At 44.1% G+C, this 12,785-nt stretch overlaps 1 protein-coding gene across 1 annotated transcript in view; it reads right to left on the bottom strand.

The window, feature by feature from the left end:
• Window positions 1-12,785, bottom strand: part of COL24A1 (collagen type XXIV alpha 1 chain) — an 826,732-nt gene that overhangs the window by 232,638 nt on the left and 581,309 nt on the right. Inside the window, exons 27-28 of the mRNA XM_085602067.1 lie at window positions 5,106-5,159; window positions 1,108-1,161 (exon numbers count right to left, since the gene is read on the bottom strand). Coding sequence (XP_085458193.1) covers window positions 1,108-1,161; window positions 5,106-5,159 — 108 coding nt within the window. The remainder of the gene's footprint in view (window positions 1-1,107; window positions 1,162-5,105; window positions 5,160-12,785) is intronic.

Genomic DNA, 12,785 nt, shown 5'->3' with positions numbered 1-12,785 from the left:
TGCCCGGCTGGCCTGATGATTGGACCAGTAAGTGGCACTGCCTGAGCCCTGCTGGACTCTGCAAGAGTGAGTCCCTGATCCCCAAGAGATGCCTCCCAGGGAGTGCGCTCCTCTGACTCAAGAAGGAGAAATCCTGAAGTTTTAGGCTCTTCATGGCCACGTATAGGCCTGCTTGCACCAACGTCTTGCCACCCAAGTGGACCACCAATGGAAAGCTCTGGTGAACCCGACTATTCATGCTACATTGACCACCAGCGGCAACCGGCAATGCGAGATCTGCACTTCATGCTACAGCTTCAACAGCCTTCGGTCATCCACTCATTTTTCCACTGTCTACTCTGCTTTGACCTAGTTCGACCTCTTTGCCTCATCTGACACTATCTTGCTCCGGAAACTTCTTGTAGTTTTGGTAGAGGCTGTACTAAGAGGAAGTGCTCTTTCCTGGTAAGCATTCTTCCATTCCTATCGTGTGCAGGCAGTCTCTCGGGTGTCCTTTTCTAGCCCACTTTTTCAACATACATGCTCCTTCCCTCAAATATCTATTATGGTTGTATCTTTTTTTTATCTATACTGACAACATCCAGATCCTGGTCAGTATGGCTGGTGTTGCCTTCGCTACCCACAGCCAGTTTTAAGAGTGTCTATTAGCTATAAAACAGTGGATGAGTTTGAATTCCTTAAAACTATGCTATGACACTATTGAACTTTTGATCGTAGGCATGAGTACTTACTGTACAGTTGATGTCCTTCTTCCATAAATGCTTCTCCAATTTTTTCATTGTGAAAGACTGAATGGAAGAGTTATGTTTGGCAAAAAAACTTCTTTTTATGCATTACATAAGCATAAGTCTCCAATCAACTTGCTTCCTCTGCCTAAGTATCTGTAGGAGAATATCCCAGTTCGTCTTTTCACTTTCCTAGGTACAAGAATATTTTTCCCAACTACTGAGTAAAGGGTCAAAGAATCAGGAATCAATAACTGGCTTTAAGAACTAGATTGCTGATAAAAAGTGAAGGACTTAGAAATACTTGCAAAGGTCCACAGGTAATTAGATTCAGGCAATGTACTTCCTTTCTTAAATTATTTCATATCATAAGCATACTTACTCTTCGTCCCTTTGGACCCTGCATCCCGGGTGGACCCCTTTGTCCCGCTGGACCCTAAAACAAAAAAAACAAAGATTTACTCAATTGAGCTGAAATATGTATTCAACAATACACAGTGGAGACTGCTTTCAATTAGCTAATTTTGATGTGAACTCATTATCCTTGGAAGTGTTTCAAAATATATTTGGATAAGAATATATCCCATGCATTTCCCCGTCTTGTTTTCACACACGTAAAAAGTAGATTATTTTTGTGCTGTACTACCATTTGGCCTCCATTTAATCTCTATATGGACAGATCTGGATTCTGGCTGATATTTTAACAATGCCTTGTCCTTTGAAGCTACAGGAAAGAGGTTGCCACTAAGAATTTGTAAAGTCACTGAATGGGCATGTTCTATAAGCTCAAAGTAACATTCAGACAACATTTCAAATTTCCTTTCCTTAATTGAAATCTGTGTTTGTGTGACATTCCCGTTCATTTGACATACAGAAGCACAATTAGCAAAATAATCTGTGATGCACTATTTGTATCAGACTTTCATCCTATTAACAAATTCAGGTTTAGGGAATGTGGGATTATCATTATCATTGAGGATGCTCATTGAGGATGCTCAATAGACATTGGAATTGTTCAATCAGTGTTGTGAATTATCACTCCTTTTCCAACAGCCTTCAACTCTATGTTATTGCAGTTAGGTAAAGATACATTTCCCCACTGCCTCACCCCCATCCCCACCCTCCCCAGACACTAGTCAACTGTTGGTGTTTGAAGGAGTCACATCGAGGCCCCAGGAATATCCCTAAAACAGGGATACCCCATTCAAAAAACTAAATGCTGCACTTTTTATGAAAAATGTAAATAGCAGTCAAATCTGCTGAAAACCAATCCTCATTAGACATAAAATCAAAAGAATCTGATTGAAGGATCTAGTTTGAAATGTAATGCTTCCAGAGATGAAGCTGAACCTGAATCAAGTTCAAGAGGCACAGTTTGTGACAAGCGTGGACTCTCCAGGAGTAACTAAACCTGAGGTTTCCGTGGATCCATGGGGCTCAAAGGAGCCCCAGAGGGAGCCGGTAGGGTGTCAAAGAGGTGGAGCATGGCTTCCTTCTTTTGTGGTGTTGCCAACAGACCCAGTAACTTGGAATGCATCAGAATCAGCTGCAGGATCGGCTCTTGGGTAGGGACTGAGAAGGAGACAGGGGGGCACCTTGACCTCCTCACCACTTCTCAAATGGAACGACTTCGCTTAGACATTTTGAGCTTCTTTTTGGATTTTGATTACACAGAGACTTGGGCCGCAACAACAACCTGTCACAGGACTGGTCCAGAGAGCTCCAAGGGATCCCTGTATTTCACTTCAAATGGAAGTGGCCTTAACACAACTTACTACCTTTTGCTTTTCTGGATCACCTACTGGGGCATCAGGGCACACTCCTCCAAACACTGGGGACATATCTTATGGACATCAGTCACAGACATTAGTTTAAGACAGTCCCTACAAGGCTTAAACCCTGTAGTTTTAGGGGGTGACATGTTCCCTTGCACACTGGAAAGAAATTTGAAGAGAAAGAGCTCATCAGCTTACACAAACAATTAGGAGCCTGTTCTAAATCTGAGTACGAAGGCATAGGAAGGAAAGACTGACATCAGCGCACTTGGGTAGCGCTTATCTGTGGCTCCCGCCATCACTTTCCGGACAGAGTGGGGTGGGGTTGGTGTGGAGTCAACTTGAAGCCGCATGATGCCACCTCTGGGTGCAAAGGGGCTATGTCAAAATTCTTCTGGATCCAGTCTGGCACCTGGGCATATTCTAAAGGTGAGGAATTTGAGGTTAGAAGTATCCATCAGAAATAAGAAATAAAAAGTTGGGGAACCACAGAATATTAATGCTTGTTTATTATTTTTCCAGTGGCCGAACAAATCAATTAGAAAATAAGCTCATCTTCAGCAGCGAAGCACATAGTTACAAAGTTTGAGGTAGTCACCTTACTAACGGGGAGAAGTGTTGATGAACATACAAGAATATTCTCATGTCTTATTACAGTTTAGTTTCAGCAATACCAGGTTTCATGTCATGCTACTGTTAGATGCAAGAGTTTTATTGCAGGTTAGTTTTGCTTTTAGATAAACACTTTGATCTGCGTACATCAGTGCCCAGAATAAGTGATGAATAAGATTGGTGGTGTCCACTGTCTATTTTCTCTCTTATTCCACTGATGTTTCCCTGTTCCTACTATTGGCCTTCAAGTTTTGTGTATGTGACCATTATCAGTGGGGGTGAGAGACATAAGAGTTCATTGCTCTTGTTATAACCAGAATGCAAGGGCAATGCTTTCTGACACAAACTACTCCCTAGTCACCTCAACCGCCCTTTCCACTTTTGAGAATTAGAGAAATGTTCAGGTGTCTGAAACGCTGGATGAATGATTCTTGTTTTTCCTAATGAGCTGTCTTTGTCGCAGTGGTATACCACAGGGTTCTTGCCTGTCACAGTCTTTATTCAAAATGTAAAACCTTAGGCAACTTGAGTCGAAAATAATCATATGGTTATTGACCCTACAACCTAATGGATTAAAATTAGACAAAGAGTCACATTACTTCTTCTAAAATTATTAAGTAGGTTAATGTCTCAAAACAAGACACTATATTCTGTTTTTGATTAACAATTTGTAAATACTGTTGAAATTATTTTTTTATGTTGATGATAGATTTTACTGTCAATCAGATTTTTCTCAAGTTCGACCAGCACTTGTTGGCAAGAAAACCATAGCTATTTGTTGACTGCTTCATGTGAGTATTTTTTAATAGCAAGTAATTTGGCTTCATTTTGTCTATTAGCTCCAGAATGAGTGTTTGGGATGAATTGAGCTAATTATCTGAATTTACATGTGCATATAGTCTTTACATAAAGTAACTTTTTCCATTTCCATGCCAACATTGTTAATATTATTCACACTGATATGGTATACATTTTTAATCACATGAAGCAGCTAAGTATAGGTCACAAAAGTGTGTTCTATGATAACTTTGCATTAAGATCTTTAAGAATTAAGTTGAGGCAACTGAATTACATTAAGCCATGAGGATATTCAACAGGTATTGTATGATGGGCATGTAACCTTCAGAAAACTCAGGTATACGAGTGAAATATTGGGCAGTGTATGGTTGTTCTTCGCTGCACTTTATGGAGCACTGACACATGTATTTCAATTGCACCTTGATGAAACAGTAAATAAATCCAGTTTTGCAATAGTTATTGGTTGACAACATTGCCATTTTCTGTGTGGCGCTAATAATTGTGGAACAAGTGGTGCCTTTGCTGTATGCAAAAGTTTCTAAAAATGAGGATATCACCCAGATGCTGAAATAACTGCAGGTGCAAGCCAGAATACATGTTAAGGTCATAGCACTGACTCATAGTGTTATCTATGGTAAGACTCCATGCACATTTTCAATAGAGCCTTATGATCAGAAAAGAAACACTTCTCACTGCCGGGCCATGTAGCTGGATGTTCTCTTTTGTTTCTATTAGCTAAATTGTAGAATTTATTTCCGGTTTGAACATACAGATTAAGTTAATTCCTGAGATTTTAGAAATAGATCAAGTGATGATTATCTATTCAGACTCGTAATTTATGTTCTAATATACAAACGAGATCAGAGGAGTATAACCAACAGAGAAAGTATTTTCTAACAATTCATGGAAGAGTAAACTGTCCTTGCCCCATCAGTTAGTTTACATGCCCAAAACACCAGAGTTTGATACGAATGAGGACAGAAACAATGTGGTAACAAAAGATCGGAGATATAAATAATCAAAATTATATTAGCAGCAACAAACTAGAATGCCCATGACAAATTACGACCCTCCTTCATAGATTTTTTTTTTTAAACTTATTTCCAATGATTTTTTTTATTTCATACACTTGTCCTATGACAAATTCCTTCAATGAGCAAAACATAATAGATAATAAATGCAACGTGGCACTTACTGGTAAACCTTCTGGACCAAAGGTGCCGGGGGTGCCTGGAGGTCCTGGATATCCCTAAAATCGAGTTATACACAATAAAAATGTTACTTCTAATTAAAGAATACATCAACGGAAAAATCAATGCGTAATTATCTACTCTTACAATTAATGAGATGTGCTAAACACATTCACAAGAAAGCAATACAAATTTCAATATTCACCATACAATAAATGTGTGCACCCATCTGTTTTGTGGACTCTATGACTCATCTACAGACCAAGTGATATGCAATATGAACATGCGCAGGCTTCAGAGTTACAAAGACTTCTTCAAAATATGTAGTGAACTCCAGAATAACAAAGAACTTTAAAGAACTATACCTTGCTATTGGAAATGCCATTTTTCAGCGGTGGTGAGTAACAATTTAGGCATATTTCTATGTGAGATTTATAAGTGAAATGATCTTGATATACTTGGAAGTAAGCAAAGATGACTCAAGTACAATCAACATAATGGATATGAGGAGTTAAATAAATGAATCGACCTATCCAACAGGCAGCACATAATCCACAAGAAACACTTTCAAAATCATTCATATACCAATTGTCCTTCTTTATGTACTTATGTATTTATTTCTGTTCTCCAGTTTTCTTTAGAACCGACAAGAGTTAGAGGGAAACAGAGAGCTTTGCCATGGAAGTACAAAGTTACAGGATACAAAGAGTCTCACGGATATACAGTGAGCATTGAAAGACTGTAATCTAAGCACTTGTGACCATAATAGATGACGAGGCATTATCAAGATTTTCTGATGAATAGCAGACCTCAACAAAGCAAACAGAGAAAAACAGGTGAGTGAGGAACATATCAGAGATAAGGTTAGTGCTTATTGTAAAGCTGTACATAAAATGATCACTGCCTTAGTATACAATCATATTCTCATTTTTTGCATGATAGAATGAAGGAAAGTGTGGGCATTCTTGCATTGCTGTTCCTTGATCATATCGTGAAAACATCTCTCTTTCTCTTGAAATTATGTTGTGCAGCATGTGCAATAAATATCTATGTTTCTCTATTTTTTTCTTTATAGATAGTTTTTTTTAAACTTAGAAATTTACAAAAACACGCTTAATGTTGAGTTATGGTAACTTACACAATAGACATACAAACCATAACTTGCTTAATTTTTTTAAATTGGAATTCATAACTCACAGAACAGACATGCAGATGAAAACTCGCTTTATTTTTTTTATCTGATTTTGAAATCCTATGTGGTTTCATCAATCAATGGTAGATAAGCAATTATCGGTACAGATGGCTCTAAAACTTAAACTCTCATGCCCAGTTCTGAACACTTTTTAAATGCAAGTTTCTCTCAAAGTACTGATTTAATTTACAGCAGACCAAGCTAAGACACTTCCTTGGGTAAAGTTCCTTCGACCTGCCAGGTTTGGTGTAATCCCTTTCAGACGTTTCTACTGTATCAAGGAATGAAGAATTCTAAGGAAGATAAAATGGCAAATGGCACTTTTGGGATCCCACATTTTTGCCCCCCACATTACAGATCTAAACGAATACCTTCTCAGGGCAGAGTAATGCAACACAGAGGGCCAAACAAGGTGGCCTTGTGTAACCTGGTAAATCTGACTTGGGGATTGTGTTGCCCTTGTGACACCATGCATGACGCAATTGCAACACAATCCCTTGATGAATCTGACCCCATGTGTTTCCAGTTGTATTCTACCCCAAAACTAGGTCTGATGCTATGCATGGGTACATATGTGGAGAGAGGTATACTTGGGGTGCACATCGAGACAATGATCATTGAAGAATCAGATGCTATTGGAATTTGATTGTTTTAGGGCAGCAGACCATTTTGTCGCACAGCTTGAAAGCACCAGTCAAAATCAGTTAACAATAATTTCCTGTAGCCTTGAGAGTTGTGGTTGTAGGCTTAAATGTTGAATAGACTTATTCGGGGATTCCTCAATTCTCCAAATGAAAGCCACTGCTGGGACTTCAAAGCTAGGATAATGGTTTTCATGCAATGCATCTGTCTCAAGTGAAGTGGTTCCTTGTATGCCGTCCTACCTAAGTGATGCTTGTATGGTTTTAATGAGTCTTGATAGTATGACATTGAATAGGTGATCCTAGTCAATACTTTCCTATATGACTATGCTGAGACTGCATGAGCAGATGCATTTACTTTTTGAGAGAGTTTAAATGAAAGAAGAAATTCCCAGATCTATGTTGAATGTTAAGGTCTAGGCCAAGTTTAGAGTCAAACAGAGGAAAACAAAAAAGATGGAACATCTACATTAACCTCCGCCATTGGTAATTACTCGGGGTCACATCCCAGTACATCATCCTTTTGCCCACTATGCTACCTTAAACAAGAACCAGCCATATGCAAATCAGCACTGCCCATGCTCCAACAGGAGCAGTCTAGTTCAAATTGTCAGTCTAGGTCACCTCCGAATAGGAACACTAGCAACCCCGGACTGGTCTCATTCTATATGGGTCTCTTTAGTAGGGTGTAGTTGAGTCGTCCCATGCCACAGTAAACACAAGACCCACATGTAGACATACCTGTCATACCTAGTGCATTGCACTGATGAAAACAAATAATGTGATGAACGGAATGTCTGAATTAGTCTCAGCCACTGGCAATTACTCCCAATCCTTTGTTTTTTGCACTCCACTAGACATATGCAAATCAGCCTTGCTCCTGCTACAATAGGGACGTGCAACCCAAACTACCAGGCTAGGCCCTCTCTAAATGGGAATGCAAGCAACCGTAGACCAGTTTTAGCCTGTTTGGTCCTCTTCAGGTGGGTGTAGCTTGAATCCTATGGCAAACTGTACACAGGACCAGTCTGAAGTTGCATGTGTTCAGGTTTGGAGGGGACCTGGATTGTTTTTTTTTTCACAAGTTTAGAATCAAGCCAATCGCCAGGTCACTTTGTAGTAGAACGGTTGCTTTTACTTTGTCTGCTGTTATCTAGGCCTAGGTTGGGCATTTGAAGCAGGAGGATGATTTAGAACGAGTGGATGAGTCTCACATAGCATCATAATCCAGTCCTCAATTACTGATGCACAGTCGTTTGGTTGGAACATGCTTTGCAAGCAGGAGACACTTTTAGATACTGTTTTGTGTCATTGGCATATTAATGTGTCTTGATGTCTCAGCTTTCAACAAAGACATCAGAATTCTCTATTTATTAAAGAGAATCAATTCCTGTGGTCCCACATTTGGGATCAGAGGTGTTATCTTTGATTCAGGCAGGCTGTAGGACTAAGGAGATGCAATCTGCAATTCTACCACAATGCAGGCGATGATTTCCTTTGGGATGGATTATAGAAAATGTTTAAGATTAGATACAACACATTGAACTAATACGAAGTGTACAGACTGTCAGGAGACTGATAGGGCTAAAGGTTCAGGAATAAAGAAATGCGTATCTTCTTTAGTTTCAATCAGATTTAGTGCAAGAACCAAAATGTGGTATTATGTATAAAAGAAGGCTTAAGACCTCCTTTACAGATTGGCAGATGATGCCGCCCTGATTGTCCTGGAGTTCCCCCACTTCATTTAAAGAGATGGGGAAACATTTGGTTTTCTAAGACAAAGCCTCAGCCGGCTCTTCCAACAGAAACATTTAGCCGGAGGTTTGCTCAAAGACGGGCCGCTGGCATTAGAGCATCCAAAGACATGCCTGGCCTTACAATGCTGTTTTTTGTGTTTACTCCCATTATGCTAATCATGGTGGCCATAATAGTAAAAAAAAGTGAATGATGTCAAAGGCCCTGGCAGAAGTCTCCCAGCACTTCTCGTTCGTTGGTTTTCAATTTTCAGACTTGCTAGCTGGGATCTCAAGATATGGTGGACGACTCGCTTATGGAATGCAGAGGTCGAATGAACAAGTTGGCAGACCAGGGTCTGAATTAACCTTCTGGTAAGAAAGTTAGGTTTGGCCATGGTGGAGGATGATGATGACACTTATATTTAACACGTCATGCACCCACATCTCTAGAGGTGTGACTTGATTTCAGATGAAGTCAAAAGAAGTAGCTCAGCTATTGTGTTAGTTGAGTCTTTTATGCCATTTTGTATTAATACAGATAAACAAGTGCAAATGGTTGGCTGCATCTACCACATGGGATAATCTAGGCACATCCTGTTGGAGACAATCCTAACTTTGCCTCAGCTTCATGTTATATCTTTCCAGTTCATGATACACCCATTCTTATTTATTCATGCAACTACATGTTTGTTACATCTTGGCACTTCCGGCTGCAGTCCTTCACAGTTGTTTTCTAAACAAAATGATAGTTTACATCTTAGCGCTTGGAGTGAGGGTCAATCCAGTTTTTTAATCATATATGTTGTTTACATCTTGGCACTTCTGGTTATGGCCGCTCCTTGTTGTTTACTTCTTCTGATACAGCCCATCCTTGTTGCTTAGTCATCTACATATTATGCTCTATTACTTACCGGTAATCTTCATTACTCCAGGTCCCGTTGTCCTTGTCTTATTCATTATTATGTGAAGATAACCATCTCCCAACAGAAAAAAAGGATCAGAAGAATGCTGGGACACTAACCCCGCCCCTCCCACCGGAGTACATAAGGGGTACTTACCCAGCATTCCGCCTGAACAACCAAGCCCACAACAGGAAGGCCGGCGGTCCGGGAGAGAGGGCGGGTCGTATGAATGGAACGAGGACAACGGGACACGGAGTAATGAAGATTACCGGTAAGTAATAGAGCATTACCCCCAGGTCCCTTATGTCCTCGTCCCATTCATTACTATGTGGAGAATACCAAAGCAGAAAAGCCGGCCTTCCCAGACAAAACAGAAGCCAACCCAGGAAACCACACCAAGGTAGCAACCGCAGGAAGCAAAAGGAAGAACCGGCAAAAACCCAGCCAGAGTCCCCAACAAGAGAGAGCCCCACAAACCCAGGACGCACCCAACAAAACAACGGGAGAACAGTCAGACGACCAGACCGTACAGCAGGAACACCCCACAGCCAAACAGAGAAGGGGAGAGCATGGACACACAAGCTATCCGAGGCAAGAAGGAAACAACAGCGAGGAGGCTACCCAAAGAGAAAGGCCAAGAGCCACCAGGCCAGCAAGCCAGAACCGGGCAACAGGAGCCAATCCCAGGCACAGAGAACCCATGCCAGCCGAACAAAGGCCCCTAAAGAAAAGAAACACCCAGGGGATAAGAGCGCCAGAGAAACGCGAACCCCCAACCAAAAACAACCAAAGTCATCTCCGGAGAAAAAAAGGCAGAGAAGCCCACCAAGGGCAGGACCAAACCAGAAGAGAAGGGAAGCAAACCACCCGACCCAGAGAGACCAGAGGACAACCCCCAGAACCCCAGAAAAGAGCAGCAGGCCCCATGAGAAAAAGGCCAGCAGCAGCCAACAGACCACCAGCACCCAGCCTGGAAGGCGAGAAAAAGCCCCCGGACAGGGAAAGAGGGAAAACCAAGGCACCGGGGAAGGAAGAACAAACCCGGAAGCCAACCCACCAGGCCCGAGAGACCAGGAAACAAGTCACCAAGGGAACCAGCACCTCCAGGAAGCCCGAGCAGCAAGAACCAACAAGGGCAACCAACCAGGACAAAAAGACCTGGAAAAACAAGGAGGAAAAGGGAACAGGAGGAACCACATGAACCCCAGAGCACAGCTCCAGTAAACGCCCCAACCACAAACCGGAGGAAACCGGAGCAGGAAGCAACAGCCCGAAGAAGGCACACCCCGAACTCCAGAGAAGGAGAGCAACCGGACGGTCAAACGACCCAGAGAACCCAACACCAAAGCAAGGGAACCCTAAGGGAGCCAACACCAACAACAGACAAGCCCAACCAGAGACAGGCCAGGCAGAGACGACCCCAAATAGCCCAAGCAGAAGGCAGGGGCAAAAATACAGAGGCCAGCAAGACAGAGGGCCAACAACCCCCTAGAGGACCCGAAGGAGCGGGACAGGCCCAAACATCACAGCATGAAACCCCAACCCACAAGGGGAGAGGAAACAGAAAAACAACCAAAGTCACAGCCGGGAAGCCAAAGCCGAAGCCAAGCAACCTGCATGACCAGAAGGACCCGAAGGCCCAACCCAAAGCCGGGGGAAGGCCAAAGAAGGCAAAGCCCCAGCAGAGCACAAGCCAGATAGCAAACAGCCCCAGCGTCGCCCAAACGAAACCCAAGAGGAGGCAAGCAGGGAAAACAGGAGCGGGTGACAGCCAGAACCAAGAGGCCACAATGGCAGGAACACACCACACCTGCAAGGACCGGAAACCGACAGCAGAGGGACCAGCCCCCCCACAGGCAGAAAAGACACCCGCAAAGAAGTGCCAGGCAACCCAACGAACCTTCAACACAGCCCCAACAGGCAGGCCAGGACCGCAGCAAGAGCGCAACCAGGCAACCCCGAGCAGGTCACACCAAACAGAAACCAGCAGACCGGCCAAGAACAGGAGCCACAGGGAGGAAGGGCGAAGGCAACAGGCAACCACAAGTAGGTACTGCAGAAGGCCAAGCAGAAGAAACCACAAACCAGCAGACCAGGAGCGACCGAGACACGGCCCCTGGAGCAAGATGAGTACCGGGAAAAAAAACAGAGGCACAACACCGGCAAAAAGAACCACCAGAAAGGGCAGGGACACCCAGAACACCACGCAGCAGCGAGGCCCAGAGAGGATCGACCAAGGGAACCCAAGCACGCCGGCAAGGGAAACAGACCCCGAAGCAGGCCAGAACCAGCACCACAGCGCCCGCCAAGAACCAGCAGCCGGGGGAAGCAGAAAAAGAGGAACCCAACCTCATCCAGAAACCCAGGCGACCCCACCCAGGAGAGAAGCCAGTCCCAGGGAAAAAAGGCCAAAGGCAAAAACCCCGGAAGCCAGGACAGCAACAACAAGGCCCAGGACACAGCCAAGGAGCCCCAGCACCATGCCCGAATGTCAGGGCCAGCAGACAACCAGGGCAAAAAGCAGCACAAACAAGCGTGACCCGCACCTGCTAACACGGTCTGGGGGGCCGGGTGCCCATCTCCCTGACCGGACCACCTTCGCGCACACCTCTCCCACACGGGAGCCTGCTGGGGGGAAAGGAGCCCACCCGCCAGGGTGGGAGGGCTCGCCGGAGGGGTGGAGGAAGAACCACGCAGAAGCGCAGGAATAGGCAACATGGAAAGGGACCCTGAGAGGCAGAACAGCAGCAGGATGACAGAGACAACAACCTGGCACCGCAGCCATAGGCACATCCTCCAGGAGAAGCAACGGGCAGAGACGCACAGAGGCACCGGGGCACAGAGCACCACCCCAGAGACACAGGGAAGGCCAAGGCCAGGCCAGGGATGCTGAGGGGAAACCCCAATGAAAAGGACCAGAGAAGGACTGCAGCATACAGGAAGAGAGGTAGCCACAACAAGCACCACCCCCCGTAAACCCGGTTCGGGGAAAGCAGAGTACCCACCGGAACACGGAAGGACACAACCCCGGAGAGGAGGCCGGGACACCACCAGGAACAAGGCCCCTACCCCAACAGACAGCCCAAGGCAGCCACGAAGGCAACACCAGAGCCGAGAAGAAAGAGCACTGTCCCGATGGTCAAGGTGAAGAACGCAGAGCGAAGCCACCCAACACGAGAAACAGAACTGCAACACAGTCGGAGCCAATGGCACA

Source organism: Triturus cristatus, chromosome 4_2, assembly GCF_964204655.1.
Source record: "Triturus cristatus chromosome 4_2, aTriCri1.1, whole genome shotgun sequence".
Lineage (NCBI taxonomy): Eukaryota > Metazoa > Chordata > Amphibia > Caudata > Salamandridae > Triturus > Triturus cristatus.
Note: the sequence above shows the minus strand (reverse complement) of the source record. Positions and strands in the feature narration are given on the sequence as shown.